At 36.7% G+C, this 20161-nt stretch overlaps 1 protein-coding gene across 8 annotated transcripts in view; it reads right to left on the bottom strand.

Annotated features, from left to right (window-relative positions):
* Nucleotides 1-2643: 2643 nt before the first annotated feature.
* The window catches only part of PPFIA4 (PPFI scaffold protein A4), a 111148-nt gene continuing 93630 nt past the window's right edge, over nucleotides 2644-20161 (bottom strand). For 5 of the 8 annotated variants that reach the window (XM_087959515.1, XM_087959518.1, XM_087959516.1 and 2 more), the window contains 11 exons: nucleotides 16664-16745; nucleotides 15395-15595; nucleotides 14299-14361; nucleotides 13159-13185; nucleotides 11655-11830; nucleotides 10662-10759; nucleotides 9276-9451; nucleotides 8251-8319; nucleotides 6584-6761; nucleotides 5569-5663; nucleotides 2644-3216 (listed from right to left, as the gene is read on the bottom strand). In XM_087959515.1, the coding sequence (XP_087815641.1) occupies nucleotides 5605-5663; nucleotides 6584-6761; nucleotides 8251-8319; nucleotides 9276-9451; nucleotides 10662-10759; nucleotides 11655-11830; nucleotides 13159-13185; nucleotides 14299-14361; nucleotides 15395-15595; nucleotides 16664-16745 (1129 nt within the window). In that variant the 3' untranslated portion in view covers nucleotides 2644-3216; nucleotides 5569-5604. The remainder of the gene's footprint in view (nucleotides 3217-5568; nucleotides 5664-6583; nucleotides 6762-8250; nucleotides 8320-9275; nucleotides 9452-10661; nucleotides 10760-11654; nucleotides 11831-13158; nucleotides 13186-14298; nucleotides 14362-15394; nucleotides 15596-16663; nucleotides 16746-20161) is intronic. The other 3 variants (XM_026680870.2, XM_087959519.1, XM_087959520.1) reach the window with 3 other exon arrangements.

The raw sequence follows: 20161 nt of genomic DNA, 5'->3' as shown, positions 1-20161 counted from the left end.
AGTGTAACTCCAAATCCAGACCTCCATGGGTTGCTAAATTTGATTTCTATTGATAATTTTTGTGTGACTTTGTTGTCACCACATTCAACTATGTAATGAACAAAGTATTTAGTAAGAATATTTCATTCATTCAGATCTAGGATGTCTTATTTTTGTGTTCCCTTTATTTTTTGAGCAGTGTATATATACAATATATATATATATATATATATATATAAGAGCAACTTTTACCCAAAATCAGGCAAACCAGATTGAGTTGCTTGGAGAATCACAGATTCACTCACAGATCTACCTTCCTGCAATCTGCTACCTGAGTCTGCACTTAAAAATAGAAGCTTCAGTCCTAAGGAAGGTTCGGCTCTGCTCTCAGGCCACTTCTCCCCCACCCCCCAATCTCCTGATACCACCCCTGACTGGGCCTCAGGGAAGCCTCCTGGGCGAAGGCAAAGCAGTACAACAGCGATTTAGATTAGCTAGAAAGCAGAAATCCGACAGGAGGGGAGGGGAGGGGAGGGGCCAGCCAGTGGCGCGATTTGCCAGTTCTCCGAACTGCACAGAATCGTAACAACCGGCTCTATAGAACTGGTCCGAACTGGTAGAATCCCACCCCTGTGTATGCTGCCTTGAATTCCTGAAGAAAAAGTGGGATATAAAACTAACAAATAGATAAATATAGGTGTATAAATATAGGTGTATAGTCAACTTGATATTCTTAGTTTGAAACCTCTATATTCTATACTCTGAGGCTATTTGAAAAACATGAGGTCATTTTATTTTCAGTGCAATCCTCTGAACCCATATTTCCCTTAAACAGAAAAAGCCATGGAAATACTATGAATAGCAATTCATTTTTAAAAAATATAATATCGCAGTCGTGTTGTAGACATATGTTGTTATTTCCCTTATTTCTTTTCCTGAAAGCTAAAATTGAAAGATACTATAGCCAGCATAATTTTTTGCCATTAAATCATAAGAAAAAAAAGGCAGGACATTGGATATTCTTACTCAATAAACTCAATCCAAAAAGGCAAGCTAGACCCTGAAAAATAATGTTGCAAAATGTGCATTCAACATAAATTCAGAAACATGTGTCAACTATTAGCAGTCCGGGATACAGTTCTCTCCTTGTCTGCAGTGTATACTGGTAGAAAAACAACAAAAATAGCACATAGTTGTGAAATTGACAAAAGAAGCCAGCACATCAACAGAGACAAAATGTTTTGTGTGGGTCACCCAACAGAGGTGTTTTGTGTTTCCAGCACTGAGCTCATCTTGCCTGAATAACTCGTTGCTAAAGGAAAATGCTCATGTATTATTAATAATATGACCAATTTAAAACAGCATAATGAACAGTATCCAGCCATGACAGCCATGTTTATTCTCTTTCTCAGCCAGAGAAATTGCAGGAAGCCCCACGTAGCATTTAAGGGACTGTCTGTCCTCAGTCACAATGCCCATCCCACCAGGTGCAGCAGGGTTAGGGTTAGGGTTACAGGTCCTGTCTGCTAAAGCTATCCATCTAACAGGACCCAGAGATTAGCCTTTTCTGCTGTGGAACTCATCCTTTGGAACATGATTCCCCCTGAGGTGAGATTAACCCCAACTTGATTGTTGTCTTCACATGTGTGGTAGATTTTTTTTTTTTTTTTTGCAACAAGTTTGGGGATCCCATCAAAGAGTTCGTGACATGATTATATTATATGTGAGATTTTGGTTTCTGATCTTATTTATATTTTATCTTAATAGTTTTATTGATTAAGATGTTTTTGTTGGTTTTATTGTACATTACCCAGAGTCACATTAGTAATATTGGCAATTAAATAAATTTTACATACTATGATGATAGCTGCTATATAGCTACGGTAGCTAGCTAAATCAAGAGAGAGATGGAGGGAGGGAGGGGGAGGGGGAGAGGGAGAGAGAGAGTGAGAATAAATCTTCCAACTGGAATAAGTAAATGAGATAAACCTTTCAGTTTGACTACATTCGTGATGTGATTCTGAAGAGAGACGCTGCATTCATGTAGAAGACAAGTATGAATCAATCAGCCTTGTTTTAAAATCAGATTTATTGGAACACACATACACCCATTCCTGACCTATTTGCAGGGTTTGGAATCCATGCAGTACCAATATAACAAAAGAAAGAGATTATTCATATAAAGGGGTCACTTACTCTGTAAATTAAAAAAATATTTAATACTGTATTAGGCAAGTCGTACACCAAAAAAGACATTGCAACTGTACAGTCTCTTGGATATTGCACTTTCAAACAGCACTGTATGAATATATGGCATTCCAGCCACCAAGAAATACCACATCAGTAATAGGGGGGCACACAAGGCAAAAGGCATCATGAAGAGACAAACAGATCCTACCCTAGGAGAGAGAAATAGTAACAGCTAAAATTTTGTGGGGATCACAGGCTACCTGTAGATGCAGAGAGAAGGAAAGGGAATTTTTCTGTCTGTCTATGTGGAAAAGATAAGAGTATTCCTGGTATAGCCAAAAGAGATGTCCAAGAACATGTTCTGCTTTCCCAGCATTGGGTTTAATTTTCTTCTATACATGAACATGGGATCTAAGAAAAGCCCATACAAAACTTGCTTGGTAACCAACCTCTCCCTTCTCTCCATCAAGCACCAGCCTGGGTATTTCTTAACTGAGGACCTATGTTGTCTATGGTCTTGTGGCGCGATGAGAAGGTCCAGCAGAAGCCCAATGCACCTGAGGAAGAGTTCAGAGCTGGGCTTTCCCATCTTCATTTGCCTTGTTTCTTGGTGATTGTCTGATTAGGTCCAAACTGTACAGTAGGAACAAGCAGCTTCGGCTGCTCTCAGGCATAATGGCAGAGTGTAGCACAGGCAGACAATGGTGCAAGAACTGCTGCAGACCAGCATTAAGGTGCACCCACTTCTTACCAAACCTATGTTAAAATCATCGTGTCATACATAGTGCAGACTTAGAGACAGAGAAACCTGTTCTCTTTCTCAAACGAGGGTATCTTTAAAGCTGAGGGAAAATATTTAATTGGGATTTAAGGATACCAAACAGGAGATCAGAGGGTTGTATACAAGCAAGAGAAAGAAAGTTCTGCTGGCCATGAGGCCTAAAACGATTGACCAGTAGCTTCTGTTCTTTGGAGCTAAAGGAGCAGGCATAATCTCCTACTCCCGGAAAGCAGCCAGCATATAACCATAAAGATAGTGGGAATGTGCTGCAAAAAAATCAGAAAAAATGGGACAATTAGACTTCAATAAGAAAGGAAACTGTACTGTGAGAAATTTGTTCTGCATTTGTTTTCATTCTCAACTGGAAATCTAATTTTGCTTTACAACAGCAATCAAGGTTGTCCTGAAATATGTACTGTTTGTTGACAAAATCATTTCATCTTCTGCGTCTATGCACTTTCTTGTAGAATTAGGATCACAATTTTTAAAACTGCAGGCTTTCAGGTTCAGTCCTAATACATTTAAAGGGCACCTGCCTGGAAAGAGCTCACCTACAGTATTTTAAAGGAATATTGAAGAAAAACTTATTTAGCTTCATGTTCTCACCAGTGGTGGGATTCGATTTTTTTTACTACCAGTTCTGTGGGTGTGGCTTGATGGGCGTGGCAGGGGAAGGATACTGTAAAATCTCCAGTCAGAGCTGGTATTTGCCAGTTCTCCGAACTACTCAAAATTTCCACTACCGGTTCTCCAGAACTGGTCAGGACCTGCTGAATACCACCTCTGGTTCTCACATGGCACCTTCAATAACTATTCAGTAGGGCCAGCTGTAAAGGGTGACAGGGCTAGGCATCTCCAAAGGATGAATTCAAGTGAATGACCCACATTGCCGAAAACATATGGGAGAATCTCTTGAGTGGTTGATGTCTCTTTCCTCTGCCAGGTTACATGATTCCATTAAGGTTGCCTCACTTGAAATTTTCAAAACAGTGGCGCTGGCACATTACATCACTAGGCCTTTATTGAAGAGGCAGGATGGATTCTCTACTGATTAAACATAGAACTCGCAGAACAAATGGCAGGCACAAGCAAATAAATGGGTGATGCATCTAGAATCCCCAATAAACAAGGACATGTCTGTTTTTGTCTCTGTTATCAATATCAATGTTGATGTTGCCTTGGGGAGGAAGGGATAAAGTTTGCTATCTTTATCCAACAGCTGTCATCTTCACTTCCACAGAGACCTTCCCTGCCTCTATTCAGCACATTCCTAATGAACCCTCCTCTTTGTTATTATAACCCACTAAGATTTTGTGGACATTTCAGGCACTTGCATCTCTTATAGCATGTAACCAAGCTGATCAGTATCCTGCTGTGTGGAGAAAACATCCCCAATAATCTGGAGTAGAAGAAGGTGCCTAAAAGCTCTACTGTGGTAATTGATATGTCATAAAATAGATCTTTAGTGCAAATGTTATAATTATTAAAATGGTTTTGAATACAGTTCCCTTTTAATAAATGTTTTGAAAAGATTTCATTTCACTCTAGGATACTGTTATTGTTATTGATATTGTTAGAGCCATTTGATAACTATCCTTTCCTGTGTAATTTGAGTTAAAATATAGTATTCTCTCATATACTATTAGCATATTTTCTTTATTTTATTTCTTTATTCTTTCTTTCTTTTAATTTCTTTCTTTTATTTTTCTTTCAAGAAGCTCAGAAGAACAACTTGTTCAAAAACATTCAGAGCGCTTCACAGCCGGGCAGGAATCCATATCAAAACCAACAAATCTCATTTTAAGCCATACTTTCTACTGTTTGCTGTCCAACATTATTTTATCCATTTAAGGGATGAAGCTGGAACTAAAAAAGTCAATTATTTTCATCAATTCTTTTCTGGCTCATGTCATACAACAAAATTTCTTGGTTGGAGGAGAAGTGCTTTCTTTTTTCCTTAATATTGTTTCTTGAAAATTAAATGTGGGGAGAACACATTTAATTTTTTAAATAAATTTTTTTTTTTATTTTGTGCCCTGCTTAAACATGAAGACATGGACCAAACAGATTATTAATAGATAAAGTTGATTAAGCCATGCCCAGTAACAGGTAAAAAAAATCTGAGTTTAGCAACATGAAGGTAAAGAACTGAATTTGGTAGCGGTAGTCCTCGGCTTACAATCACAATTGAGCCCAAAATTTTTGTTGCTAAGTGGGACAGTTGTTAAGTAAATGCTGTCCCATTTGACAACCTGTCTTGCCACAGTTGTTAAGTGAATCACTTAAATTGTTAAGTTAGTAACATGGTTTTTAAGTAAATCTGGCTTCCCTATTGACTTTCCTTGTCAGAAGGTTGCAAAGACCCAGCACACTGCAACAATCATCAATATGAAATCAGTTGCCAAGCATCAAGAATTTTGATCATGTGACCAGGGGATGCTGCAACAATAAATAAGTCACTTTTTTCAGTGCCGTTGTAACTTCAAACGGTCACTAAATGAACAGTTGTAGTCAAGGACTACCTATACTTCAAGTAATTTCTGGTTTCATCCATTATTTTCCGGATCCTCTGTGGAATGTGAAGACTGTGCTTGTTCTGTCCTAGTTTCTAAACTTACCTGGAGCCTTGGCCAATTCCCACTGGAAATTGCATTTCAGCAGGAATATGTCCGAACTGTGGATGTTTCCAGCCTTTGGGACCCAGGTGCACCAACTGCAAACCATTTAGCACAGCACACAAAAGCATGCAATTAGTGGGGTCAATAAGCTCTCATGCAAAGCTCATTATTAAATTTTGCATGCCTGTTGATGACTGCCTATTTTGGCTTATTATGGATGTCAGAATTTAGGTGAATTTCTCAGTGGTTATATTTTAATAAATTACTGTCCAATGAACTTAAATGCCATGAAACAAATAATCCCGGTCTCACCAACACATGGTTTAGGATATGGTAACAGAGTTTTTAAAACAGTGAAGGAATGCTATTAATAAACCTGAAAAGTAGTGAAATGTATTTCAAAGTTTATGATCATAGAAATTGGTGTTCATTGAAACTGTTAATTCTAAATTATTTTAGAATCCAAATACTTTTATACAATATTTTAATTTCAAAGGCACAATTCAGTTTCTTTCTTCCAGATAAGTTAATAACAAATCAACAAATATAAGTTGTCTTTGTTTGTCTGTTTGTATCCCGCCGTTATTATTTTTACAAACAACCCAAGGCAGCGAACATATTAGCAACTAATCAGTAAATATTTTTTTTGTATTAGAAACTCCTCATAAAATGATTTGTTCTTTCCTTAACCCCAAGTAAGGAAATGCTCTGCATGGAATTCAGATATATGTTTTTCAGCAAACATTAATTATTCTTCTATCTTTTTGTTAATGCCAAACCTCTGCTACATCAATAAGAGATTCCAGGAATTCAAATAAAGGCTTGAATGTTTGGGGGGTAAAAATTCAATGCCAAATGTTCATTTAGTAGTTAGCCTGGTGCTTAAAGAACATAGCGCTGGGCTGCATGTCAGCAGAAAATACACCATACACACCATGCAGGATTCAGAGAATCATCTGAGTTTTTAGAATGGTGTAATTCATGCCTCATGAATAATAGTAGAGTTTCACCCTACCTTCTGGTGGCATTTTCTTCGGTGGTGCTGAAGGAGGTGGCAGAGGCACCAAAGAGGTCACTCGAAAACCTGCTGGAAGAGTTTCTGCTGACCCACTAACCATGGTGATACTGTGAAAGTCTCGAGGGCGGAAGCGTTTTCGCCAAGAAGGAGTTCGCCGAAAAGTTTTGTCTTCACCCTATAAAGAAAAGGATACTTACATCATATATTGCACACAGTAACCACCGGAGACTATACAATCTCCAGAGGGAGATCAAAGATTAGGACAGGCTGTAAAAACTGGAACTGGGTTAATTATTCATGGGTTTCAAGTAGAACCAGGCTTCTCAATACATATTTTTTCTTTTTGAGAAAATGTTTGAACTTCTTCTCTCAACCTACTAGAAACAAGAAAGCAGACATTTCTCCAAATAATATTCACAGTATACAAGTATGTATTGGTGGATTAAAGACTATGGTCACATCTAGCAAATCTATGCTTTGGAATTAGGTCCATAATTTTGGAATCACAACGTTGGATGAAACATTGCAAACAGGCTGTCCCACAGTTTGTCACTACTATCGCTTGCAGTGGCAATATGGGCAATCCTCAAGTTATGTCTGCAGTTGGGATTAGGATTGCCATTGCTGAGTGATGTGGTTGTTACAAGATAGCATCAGTTAGTGCATGAGAGCAAAGGGAGGAAGAAGGGAGGGATGCAAAGAAAGTAAGTCCGGGCGTGGGGAGAGATAATTACTCAAGCAACTTACAATCTTCCCTGCTGGTGTACCATTGACTTCTTATGTGGGAAGCCAACAGGGGAGGTCACAAATGGCTATTATGTAATGTGGGACACTACAACTGGTCACCAAGTGCCCAAATTTTGTTCATGGGGCACTGCAACGGCCAGAACTTGGAGAACCAGTCATAAGTCCCTTTGTTCAGTGCCCTCATTAACTTTGAATGCCTACTGAACAAATGGTAGTAACTTGAGAAATACCTGTAATGGAAATAGAAAAATAACAAAGAGGTATTCTACTTGCAGCTGAAGATAGTAGTATTTCCAAAGATCTTCAGATCTTTGCCCAGAGGAATTTAGGAACATATATCTTTCTTACTACTTTTTAGGAGTTGATTCTATGATACAGAAAATTAAATTTTGTTTACAGAATTTGTTACAATGCTAGTTGGGGAATTCGAGGAACTGAAGTCCACATAGCTTAAAGTCGTCAAGGTTGAGAAACACTGTCTCAGATTAGCTCTGTCTAGCTGAAACATTAACCTGAATTAGATGATCTATGCAGGGTTGTTACGTATGCATTTCTTTAAAAACAAGGTTGCTGGAATTATTTTTGACAAGCAACTGTCCCTCGCAGATCTAAAAGAAGAAGAAATGGCATATGTTCTGCCAATCCTAAGGCTCTTTCTCTCAAGAAATAAGATGGCTTCATTTTCAATTCTTCCCCTCCACCTAATTTTATAATACCTCTCTCACCCCATGCATGTTTGCAATGTGGAAGTGCCCACTTCTACTTTTCCTCCATATAACTGAACATCACAGGGAACCTCCCAGAAAATAACTACAATGCCAGCCCTATTTCCAGATCTCCAGTTGCTTTCTAACTGATAGTATAAGCATAGTATTTCTTAAATCTCCATCCTGTTTTAGTAAGTTCTTTGCACTCACATCATCAAGTCGTCTGTCAGTACCCAAGGCAAGAAGATTGTTGAATTCTCTCTCCATCACCTGTCGTGCCTGTAAACAATATCAAATAATGCAATAGAAATAATCTAAGCAAATAAAACTATTAATGCAAATTGTTTATTATCAGAACCAAAGAAGAAGATAAATTGATATTTATATTAGTAGATCTCTTCATACTTTTTGGTAGATCAGCAAGATTCCCCTAGTAACATAGGGGTAGGTTTCTATATATCTATTTGCATAACTCTAGTATATGGCATAGCAATTGTGGGAGACTACCAGTTCCAACTAGAGTGTTTTTACTGTGTTTGATTTCACTCATTCGTTTTTAGCTTAATTCCTCCTGTTGGTAGAGCTTAGTGCAAATAAATTAGATCTCAAAAACTAGAAGCTTATTACTCCTGGTCTAGGCAAATCAATTGCCTCCATATAGTTCAGCATACTGTCTCTAAAAATAACAATACAAAATGCCTTTGGGGGTGTTAAAAAAAAGATGCATTCATCCATATCCTAAAATTCTGAAAATCAGGACTCTGGTTGGTTCAGTTCCAGAGGTGGTATTCAGCAGGTTTTGGCCAGTTCTGGAGAACTGGTAGCAGAAATTTTGAGTAGTTTGCAGAACCGGCAAATACCACTTCTGACTGGAGATTTTACAGTACCCTTCCCCTGCCACACCCACCAAGCCACGTCCACAGAGCTGGTAGTAAAAAAAATTGATTCCCACCACTGTTCAGTTCTCATAATGGTATAGAGATTTCATAGACAGATTTGCAATGAACCGTAAGATAAACTTTCAGTCTCATAGACTCTGGTTACCCTTAAGAGGAAGAAATGTGTAACTGAAATAACTTATAGCACAACAAAGTAACTTTTATTGTATCATTTGTTTTAATTTAATAATGTTAGATTAAAAATCCAAGATAGATGTTTTTCATAAAGAACAAAAGGTTTATTCATTATATGAGAAATAACTATCAACTCTGTTGGTGTGAAACATTTCTTCCTACCTGTGTATTCTGAGTGGGAATTTGTAAAATAAGTGCCAGACTATTATAATCAAAATTTTCATCCAGAGCAATAAGTGCACCATGGACTCCACTTTCAACGATGTTGTTGGCATATTCTCTAAGTCCAATGGATTGAATCCAGTGAATTACTTGATCATTTGTCCAGACCAGCACATCTAGAAGACATTGAAATTATATACATAAATGAAATTACCCAGAAGAATGCTCACTTTTTCTGATCTGTTCATGACATAAAAAGAACAAAATATTGATGTAGTATCTAAAAATAGTCCATCTTGTGTATTCAAGTCATGATATTCTTCTAGTATCGTTTCTGGGGAAATAAGTCCCACTGTAAAATGTCAAACAAGTATGTGCTAATTTATTTATACACCAAAAATCTATATTTATACCTTTCTCTTGAAGACATTTCTGAAAGAAGATGTAGCAGGCAGAACAGAAGTGCTCCTGACATATGGCTGAGATTAACTACACAGTGAATATAAATGAACTCAATGAAAACAAATAGAGTAAAATTCAATAAATGAACAAGTTTAAAATGACATAAGCATCAGCTATAAAATCAGCAAAACCATGAAAAACAGAAATCTTGAGGCCCCTGGCAGTTACCTATACTTTAAGACTACAATCCCCCATCAGCCAAAATCCCTTACAAGGACACATGAGCATGATATATAAAAAAAACTGGAAATATATTGAAATATAATAATATAAAAAAGATTAAAGTGATAAATCTGAGAGATTTCAAGCATAACAAATCCTGCTGAAAAATCAGTAATTAGAAAGCCTCCAGAGTATTTCCACTCTCTATAACTAAGAAAACTGATTTTGTAAAACAGCATTGACTAAACAGGGGTCCATATTTCATATAGTGAGTTGACTTTTCTGAAAAATAGAAAGAATAGGCTTTAAAAAACTATAATTCAAAATCTGAACTACAATCATGTCCAGAGAACCAGGAACCTTATGTGGAGTTCTGAGTAGTTCCTTTATTGTTGTTCAGCCACAAAGAGAATATTACCAAATTAAAGCAATTAACTGCTATAATTATAGGTAAACCTCCAGAAGTTTGCCCCCAGAAGTTGTGGGTGCTCCAACACTGGAGGTTTTTAAGAAAAGATTGGACAACCATTTTGTCTGAAATGGTATAGGGTTAGAAAGACCTCCAAGTCAGTTATTCTGTTATACTTTGAGAACTACTAGGGAGGGTCCAACCTTACTGTCTTTCTGCCTCCAGACGTTCCAAATTCTACTGTCACGTTGCCTTCTGGGAAACAGCCCCTCCTTCTTGTGACTCCTGACTATATTCCACTACAAGTATATTTTTGCAGCTTGCCTTGAATTCATTTCTAAATTGCTACTTGCCTTTGATTTCATGCTGGCTTTCTTCCCGCCTCTTCTCCAGCTCCTTTCTATCATAATTCAGTCTTTTGAGGCACATAATCCCATACTGGAGACTTGTTCTGCAACAATGCAACACTTAGAACAAGGCATATCAATTTTCCAACCATTTTTACTTTCAAGAGGTGTACATGTGAATGTGCATTTTTTTGCCTATGCCATAAATACATAGATATTTCTGACGCTATTTCAAAAATACTGAACTGTCTACACTACTCATCCAATTTTCTGATTTTTGGCTTTAATGTAGTATAACCTGAGAGTTTACTAGTTATGGATATGCTACTACTCAGCCTAAAAAACTCTTACCATGCCTGTCATTATTGCTCTTCATTCAAAGGAAGGACTGATAAAAGCCAGAGCGTACAAGTTAAACTTCTAGGATCACATGCAATATATATTAATTATATATATTAATTGTGCTTAAATGATTTAAATGTAAACATACAGTCACTCAGTGCTTTGGATTTAAAGACAAAAAGGTGAATAGGATAGGATAGGATAGGATAGGATAGGATAGGATAGGATAGGATAGGATAGGATAGAACAGAACAGAATAGGAGCTGGAAGGGACCTTGGAGGTCTTCTAGTCCAGCTCATGAAGCACTTTTACGCAACTCCTTGAAGCAGCTTCATTTCTTTTTTCCATGGTTGCCTTTTGGAGCTGAAATGGGATCCTTATAAAAGATGTGTTTGATTTAAAGAGTTTCAGACAACTGCTGTATTTGTATCCTGGCATGTTCCCAAACGCTTTCTTGCCTTTGAATCCAAAGCACTGCACAACCCTGTTGAATAAAATGAAATCAGATTTGGGGGTCTGTCCAGGATTCACCTCTTTTTGGAGTGTGGCCCTATTCTCCAAAGCAAAACCTGAAAAAAATTACACACCCTTTGACTACAGGAATTTAAGGTAGTTGCAAGAGTGCTTCAGACATTGTCCCAAGAAAACTTGCTCACCGATGGAAACTGTCTACCATCTTCAAGTGTACTCGAAGGTCTTTTTTAGTCAGATGATCCAACATTCGTGCATCCACAAGACATTCCATGAAGTAACTGCGATACTGTGGTAGACCTAGACTAGGAAGCCATTCATTCCCTATCCATTCATGGTTCATGTCCCCATAAGCCAGAGTCTGTGGAAATTTTAAAAAGAAAAAGCAAATAACATATACAGGACATACAATTGGGTTTTTTCATCTTGTTCAACTGTGTCCAATTCTCAAAGACTGGCTGAAAAAGTTCCTACAATTTTCTTGGTAAGGTTTTTCGGAAGTGGTTTCCCATTTCCTCCTTCCTGGGGCTGTGAGAAAAAAACTGCTGCAATGTCACCCACTTGGCTTTGTGTGTAAGGTAGGACTAGAACTGACAGTCTCTCAGTTTCTAGCCTGTTGCATTAATCACCACACTAAAGTGACTTTCACATGTAAATATACCTATTAGCAATACTGAAAGAATCCTGAGCTGGAAGCCTACAGATTGGAGTTAGAACATTTTAGTGGAAAAAAACTACTAGAGATAATTGAAAATCTTAGATATAAAATTCCTAGTGAAATATACTAGTGAGTTGTGCCACAGAAACAAGTAATATAACAGCTTTAAAATGCTTCAAGATCACTTTCAGTCGATCTGAAATAATTCTATTACCTCAACAATTTTTATTGAGAAACAATTTGCAAACAAAAATTGTAACTTATAAATAATGTAGCTTCAAATACATTTTTCAATATATGACAGTACGACATACATTTGGCAGTTGTAACAAAATCTCAAATCGATTGCCTGAGTATTATTAACTCTGCATATTATATGTTGTAATGTAAATATACCATACTTCAAAAACCTTACACAAATAAAGCATTTATATTCTGTTTTCAGTACCTTAGGAATAAATACACTGCATATTTTTTTAATAGTGCAACTTATCTAAAGGATATTTTTATGTGAATGTTAATTTTATTTGAGTCTGGAGACACGTCAAATAGGATTTTTTACATGCTAAGCACAGAATTAATAAATAAAGTAAACAACTGAGTTGCTGGAAAATTTGGCTGAGAAGATCTTAGTTGTGTGGGGAAACCAGAAGAAAAAAGAACCTGACTAGGTATAAGAAATACTAAAATTAAATGAAAAGCACCAATAAAATCAATATAGCAGGTTTAATATGTTGATATCCTTGGCTAGGAATTAGTTATTATTAAAAGAAATATGACTAGCTTCCCATCTGGATAAAATAGTAAGGTACTACAATAGCAACCAAAAGGAAGTATAGGAAGATTTTCAAATGTTCTGTATTTGTTTCCATTATTCTCTAAGGGGATCTTAAATGAATCTAGAGAAACTGCTCAAAAAGATAATTTGATATCATCAGATGGTACGTAACTCCATTTCGCTGGAAATTATTGAGTTTTGTATTTCCAGTACAGAGCGGGGGGAAACCCACAAAATAATGCAGGAGTCTCACCTGTGCCCAACTGCCTTCCTCAGTATCCTAAATGTGACAGTGCAGCATGTCAATAAAATAAGTAAAGTCAAATATCACATGAAACCGCATTTGTTTCTCCCCTTCCCCAATAAAGCAGAGGCATTGTCTGTCATCAACATGATAAAATAAACTATCACATAAATACAGTTACAAGTAAGAGGCTCCCGTTATTCACCATTTCTAATTTAGAGGATCTCTTAGTGTTTGGCATTTTGATCTCTCAAGAATATGCTGAAGTTTTGAAAACAGACAAACAACAAACAAAACTCTCAGTTAATTATTCTTGTTCTTAAGGAGCTAGCAAAATGATGCCCAAATTGGTGGCCTTACAATTGGCTTTGCCCAAATGCTGACTTGTTCATTGCCACTAAGCACAACAAATGTATTTCTTTTGCTTATGGATATAAAGAAATATTTATACTGCATTTTCTGTCATAATAAACCACTTTATTTGTTCCCAGAGCTGCAAACAGATTTAAGCAAAATGCCATACGCAGTCATCAAAATGCACTAGATATTTAAAGCTTTGATATCTATATGAATAGTTAAATAGACAAAAAGACCATATAGGTGAACATGTTTCTCTTGTTCCTGTCTAAACACAGAAGTTTTTATTTCTGTATATAACATACTCATTTTTTATATAATGCACTCATTTCCACTTGAATAAGAACAAGTGATCTATCCACTGACTTGCTCTGGCACTGACATACGACTATTACGGTAGTGCAGTAAGCAAAATAGCTGTTACAGCCAACCTAGTGCCAGAACACATCACAAAAGAGCCCCTTAGTAGAGTAAATCAGTTGCTATGCATTTGCATTCAGGTTGGCCTTCTGAACATGAAGTAGATCATTTGTATCAGATAGGAAAAGGCATATTTGGAGTTTTGGCCGCTTCGGCCCTGTCTTTCCAACTGTTTTCAGAATTTCCAACATGGCTTGGAACAATTGATATTACTCCCTTATGTTATCTCAATTATTCTTCTTTTCTAAACCAAAGGATTCAACTGCTTGGTAAAAACAGAGCTTTCATATTTTTTTTAATCAGAAGCAAAATTATTTTCCTTACAGAGAGGACAAGATGGCAGAATTCTCTTAGAGACAAAAAAAAAAATACCATTTTGGTTGAAGGAGCCATGGTTTCCATTTCTTCATGAGTAACCCAGACATTTCCAGATGACTAGGATGAAAATACGACATATATGAATAAGAAAGCAAGGAATATTCAATAAAACTTTTCAACTCAAAACTACTGCTGTGGCCATAGCTTAAGCCATAGAATCAATCATTGTGACAATGTCAAAAACAGTTAAAAGCTCCCTTGAATTGAACTCAATTCCTGGAAACAACTTTTCTTTTACACAATATGGAAGTAGCTTGCATTATTGCACAATATCATAGCCTATAGCCTTAGAATCTCCTAAACGTCTTCTATCCAAATACCAGGGGCATCTGGCATCTTGACTTCTTTCCTAACACCCTGCTGACACCCCTGTCAAATACTAATTATGGTTTTGTAATAGATATTTTCTCCCAGCTGGTAAACATGGACTGTTGTAGTATCAAGCTGTTGTAGAGTGAAAGAAGTACCTTTCAGAAGTTCCACATTAAAAGATCTACAACTATAGTCCGTTTCTCCAATTTTCAGCATATTTTACCTCTCTTCCTGTGGGTCAGTACAGGAAAGGATCTCAATACATATTATTCCATACATTTCAGCCTATAGTATTAACATATCTCACATAGCAAGCAGGGAACACAAAGCAAGTAGATCATTACATTTCAGGAAGAAATAGGCATTGTTCACCAAAACTCAACCCATCTTGCAATAGCTATCATAGCTGCTAATAATGCACATTTAAGTTGGCCAGAAGGTCAACTTACAAATGGGAATAATAACAATAACTCAGCACTGCATATAAAGCTATTGTGAAATTATTTCTGGCAAGTATAGAGAAATGAAAAAGGCACAATATCCTTTACTGATTTTACAAATATATATTACAATGGGACAGAAAGGGTACGATACAATTTACTTTTTCTGAGGAAAATGGAAATTTCAATTTCCATCAGAATCCTAATGAGGACCTGCAGTCTCAAGTCTGACTAAAGGACTATGTGTTTCTTTTACTTCTATTCAAATGCAGGTTCTTAGTGTTAAATTAAAAAAAGCCCACATTACACATCCCAAGAAGCCAAGATAGAGTGCTTACTGTTCTGGAGGTGGGTGGAGCAGAAGGGCTTGTGAGAGACACCATTTCCTGGATTGCCAAGCGCAGTTTTAACCTGTGAAGGGCATTACTAATTCCAATTTCCCTCTGGATCTCTGTATCTGACAAGGCAGACATAATTGCACCGCTTTTCACATTAGCTCTGCAAGCTGCAACATACCAGGCAGGCATGCCCACCCAAAGCTACAACATAAAAGGACAGAGATGAGTGACAACATTTTGACTGAATATTAAATTCTTCTGATACTTATGACATTCATTCTTATGACACTATATATTTCTTCTATCATCTCTACATTTCATGGTATAAGATACATTATGCTGAATTATTAACATTTGGGAAGGGTACTCAAAACAACAATATTCAAAAAAATATCTATGCTCTATATTTACATACTATTTTCATCATTTTTATTTAAATTTCAAGGATCCAAAGAGAAAAATGGTTCTCTTATTAATACAGTTTAAATCAAAGTTTGTGATGTTATATATATATATACATACATTACATGATGGCAGATGAGATTTTGCCGAAACGTTGCTACAACTTTAAAAGCAGAACTATAATGACGTGGGAAAATACCCGAACAAAGCTGAATAACATACATGTAAGTACCCGCAAAAACTTAAGAAAAAAATATATATATATATATATATATATATATATATATATATATATATATATATATATATATATATATATATGTTTTCTTAAGTTTTCGGTACTTACATGTATGGTGTTCGGCTTGGTTCGGTATTTTCCCACGTCATTGTAGTTCTTTAAAGTTGTAGCAACGTTTCAGCAGAATCTCATCTGCCATCATCAGGCTTCTGTATTGTGTCCGTCTGTGAGTCAGACTTTTACAGTGGTTTCAGATTTAAATTTGGGGCTAGCCTACTGCTGTGCCAGAATGGTTTTTTCTTCATCCTGATTGGTTGGGAGTCTTGGTCTGTGTTTATTGGTCTTGGAGTTTGCTGTGTTCTGGTTGATTGGTGTTTCTAATATCTTCTGTCTGTTTTGTGGCTTTTTTTGTCTTGATTGGCTGGCAACATTGTGTTCCTGTATTGGAGGCTTTTAGTGCAGCTGAATGTGTAAAATGGAAATTCTATTTGCAGATACTTCCCCCAAATGTCTTCATTTGCCTTAAATCTATATATGCAGCACCGGTTTTGAAATATTTCCATCCATTAGGACCTCAGGTTACCTGGCTAAACATGATTAATTAAACTGAATAGCTAAAAGAAACTTACCTCCAACCAGGAGACCACAGTTGGCCCATCCCACTGAGCAAAGGGAATACCCTTTCTTCTAGCATCTTCCAAAAGTTCATGTCTGGAAAGGGAAACAATAATAAAACAATTCTTACTAACTGTGCATTCCTCCAGAAAACAAACAAAACCCCAAAACTGAAATTATATCTAAACAGTTGACAATAAATTTAGCAAGCTGTCCCACAGAATGTCGCAATAGGAAACCTGCAATATGCAATTAATATCATTTGGTATTACTCTACCCTGAGCATATATTTTAAATTCACTGAGCAAAACTGGAAAGCTAGCAACAGCTTTCCAGTATGAATACTGATAGACATTTTGGCAACATGCTTCCTTCACACATCTCAGCTGTTCAACACCATATGCATTCTAGCATAAGATACAAGAATGAGCAGCTGACACCATTAAAGAAAATTGGTTCTATTCCTTGGCAAAATAGAGTTAACAAGCCTCTTATCTAAATTTTAGTTGGAAGGTAGCAGCTATAGAGTTACATATGAGTGTAGAAGGGTGGTCTTTAGCATCAGGACCAGAGTCAACTTTCTGTATGTAAAGAATTATCATATTCCAGGAAGTGAGTGGGTTTTATTTTATTTTTATTTATTTATTTATTTTGATTTGTCAATCATTTACAAGATAATAGGTATAAGTATATACATAGCTATGAATACATGAAATGGGTACATATAAGAAAAATAAAAGAAACAATAGGACAGGGACAGTAGGCACGTTGGTGCGCTTATGTATGCCCCCTACAGACCTCTTAGGAAAGGAGTGAGGTCAATAGTAGACAGTCCAAGGTTAAAGTTTTTTGGGTCTGGGGAAGAAACCACAGAGTCAGGTAGAGTATTCCAGACATTGACCACTCTGTTGCTGAAGTCGTATTTCCTGCAATCAAGTTTGGTGCAGTTAACCTTGAGTTTGTATCTATTGTGTGCTCTTGTGTTGTTATGGTTGAAGCTGAAGTATTCATTGACAGGTAAGTCATTGCAATGGATGATTTTATATACCATCAGACCAAAGACAGCGTAATTCAAGGTTTTCTAGATCTAGAGTCTGGTGGCATAAGGTATTCTACAACGAGTAGAGGAGCGGAGAACTCTTCTTGTGAAATATTTCTGGACTTTCTCAACTGTGCTAATATCAGATATGTAATGTGGGTTCCAGATTGATGAGCTGTATTCGAGTATTGGTCTAGCAAATGTTTTGTATGCTCTAGTTAGTAGTGTGATATTACCAGAGAAAAAGCTACGTAGGATTAGGTTAACAACTCTTAATGCCTTTTTGGCTATGTAGTTACAGTGGGCTCTAGCACTTAGATCATTTGAGATGAGTATTCCAAGGTCCTTTACAGAGCTTGGATCATCAACAAACTTGTATTTTATTTTCTGATTATTATTTTTTTGCCAATATGTAAGACAGAGCATTTATTTGTTGAGATTTGAAGTTGCCATTTGTTTGACCATTCTGATACATAGTCAAGATCTTTTTGAAGAGTAGCAGTATTGTCTGTGGTATTGAACAGCTTTACATCATCAGCGAAAAGAACACAGTTGCTCTTAATATGATCACAGAGGTCATTTATGTAAAGTATGAAGAGAGTTGGTCCTAAAACACTGCCTTGGGGGACACCACTGTTTACAGGTACAGAATTTGATAGGACACTCTCAATTTTGACCATTTGTTGTCTGTTTGACAGGAATGCTTCTATCCAGTTATGCAGTTGTCCAGAGATACCATAAGATTTTAGTTTTAGGAGTAGTTTGTCATGTACCACTGAATCAAAAGCTTTACAGAAGTCTATGTAGATTGAATCTATTGTTTTGCCCTGATCGTGTTATGTAGTCCATATGTTTTTGCAGTGTAAGAGTTGCAGATTACAGGATAGTTTTTTTCTGAAACCAAATTGTTTATTAGAGAGTAGGTTGTTTGTCTCTAAGTGGAGGATAATGGATTGGTTAATAATTGATTCCATGACTTTACAGGTGACGCAGCATAAGGAGATTTGGTCTGTAATTTTCAACTAAGCTGGGGTCTCACTTTTTGAAGATGGGGATGACCATGGCTTATGACCATAGGTTAGGCAAGGAGCTAGTCCTGAAAGATTTTTCAAAGATTATGCTTAGAGGTTCTGCTATGGCAGTGGATAGCTTTTTTAAGAAGTAGACACATATTCCATCCGGTCCAATAGATAGAGATGGTTTTAGATTGCGTAGTGCTTTTTCAACATTGTCTTCTGTATAATTGATATGTATTAGATCATTGTAGTTGTCTGTGGTTCGGCTAGGAAATACTGGGCATGATCCATTGCTATTTACAAATACTTAGCCAAAAAATGTGTTAAAGATGTTGGCTTTAATGGTGCCATCGTTGCACTCTTTATCATTAGGTTCTATCAAGGGTGGGATGGACCTTGAGTCTTTTAGTTTGTTGTTTACAAAATTGTAAAAAGCGCAGTGGAACTGGTGCATAGAAGGTTTTCCTCTTGTTTAATGTGATAATTGGTGCATTCAGTCTTTATCTGGTGGCATAAAGTTTTATATCGGCTTTTGAAACTGGCAACGTGACCAGATTTATTTTTCTGCCAGAGTGATCTCTTTTTGGATTGAAGTTTCCTTATTGTTATGGGTAATCTGGTTTTTTTTTTGGGGGGGGGGAGTTGTTATTGGTACATATAGTTTGATGACTCTTTTGACTTCAAGTAAAAATATGTTGTAATGGTCTTCAACAGCATTGCATCCAGTGAATAGATCAAGGGATGAGAGATTGTTGTCTATAAGATCATAGTTGCCTTTTTTGAAGTTATAATTGGGGATTACGTCATTGTGATTATTTTTGTGTGGGCGTATGTTGAGACAAAAGTCAATCATATTGTGGTCACTGTAGGAAAAGGGTTCTTTAGTTTGTATTCCGTAAATTAAATTCAAACTATTGCAGAAGATGAGATCGAGGCAGTTGTTAAGTCTAGTATTGTACTAGTTGTTCCAGTCACAGATTTGTAACAGCATTGTAGAAGGTTGCATGTATGGGTTCAGTTGTAAATTCATTTAGGGTCCAGTTAATATGAGATAGATTGAAGTCACCAAGAAAGATAAAAGCATGTGGGCAGGATGTTGCCCATGTTAGTAGTGAATTTAGCTAGTTTACATGTTCGATGTCATAATCAGGTGCTCTGTAACATAGTAAGAATCGAAATATGATATTTAAGGATAGTTCACAGATGATGGTCTCAGGAAGAGAAAGCTCCTGGGTAACTTGGATGTTTTATAGATGTAAGGACTTTTTATAGAAGATAGCAACACCACCTCCTCTACGAATTTCACAATCTGATCGGTAAACATGATAGTCTCTTACGGTGGTAATGGAATCATGGAGAGATGCGTCGAGCCATGTTTCACAGACAAATATGATGTTGAATTTAGCCATATTTAGTAAGAGGAGAAATTCAGGTATTTTATTCACAAGGCTTCTTGC

The sequence above is a fragment of the Notechis scutatus genome, chromosome 3 (assembly GCF_049901735.1).
Source record: "Notechis scutatus isolate UNSWTSFEM ecotype Mainland chromosome 3, rNotScu1.2, whole genome shotgun sequence".
Classification (NCBI taxonomy): domain Eukaryota; kingdom Metazoa; phylum Chordata; class Lepidosauria; order Squamata; family Elapidae; genus Notechis; species Notechis scutatus.
This window is presented reverse-complemented; position numbering and strand designations above follow the sequence as displayed.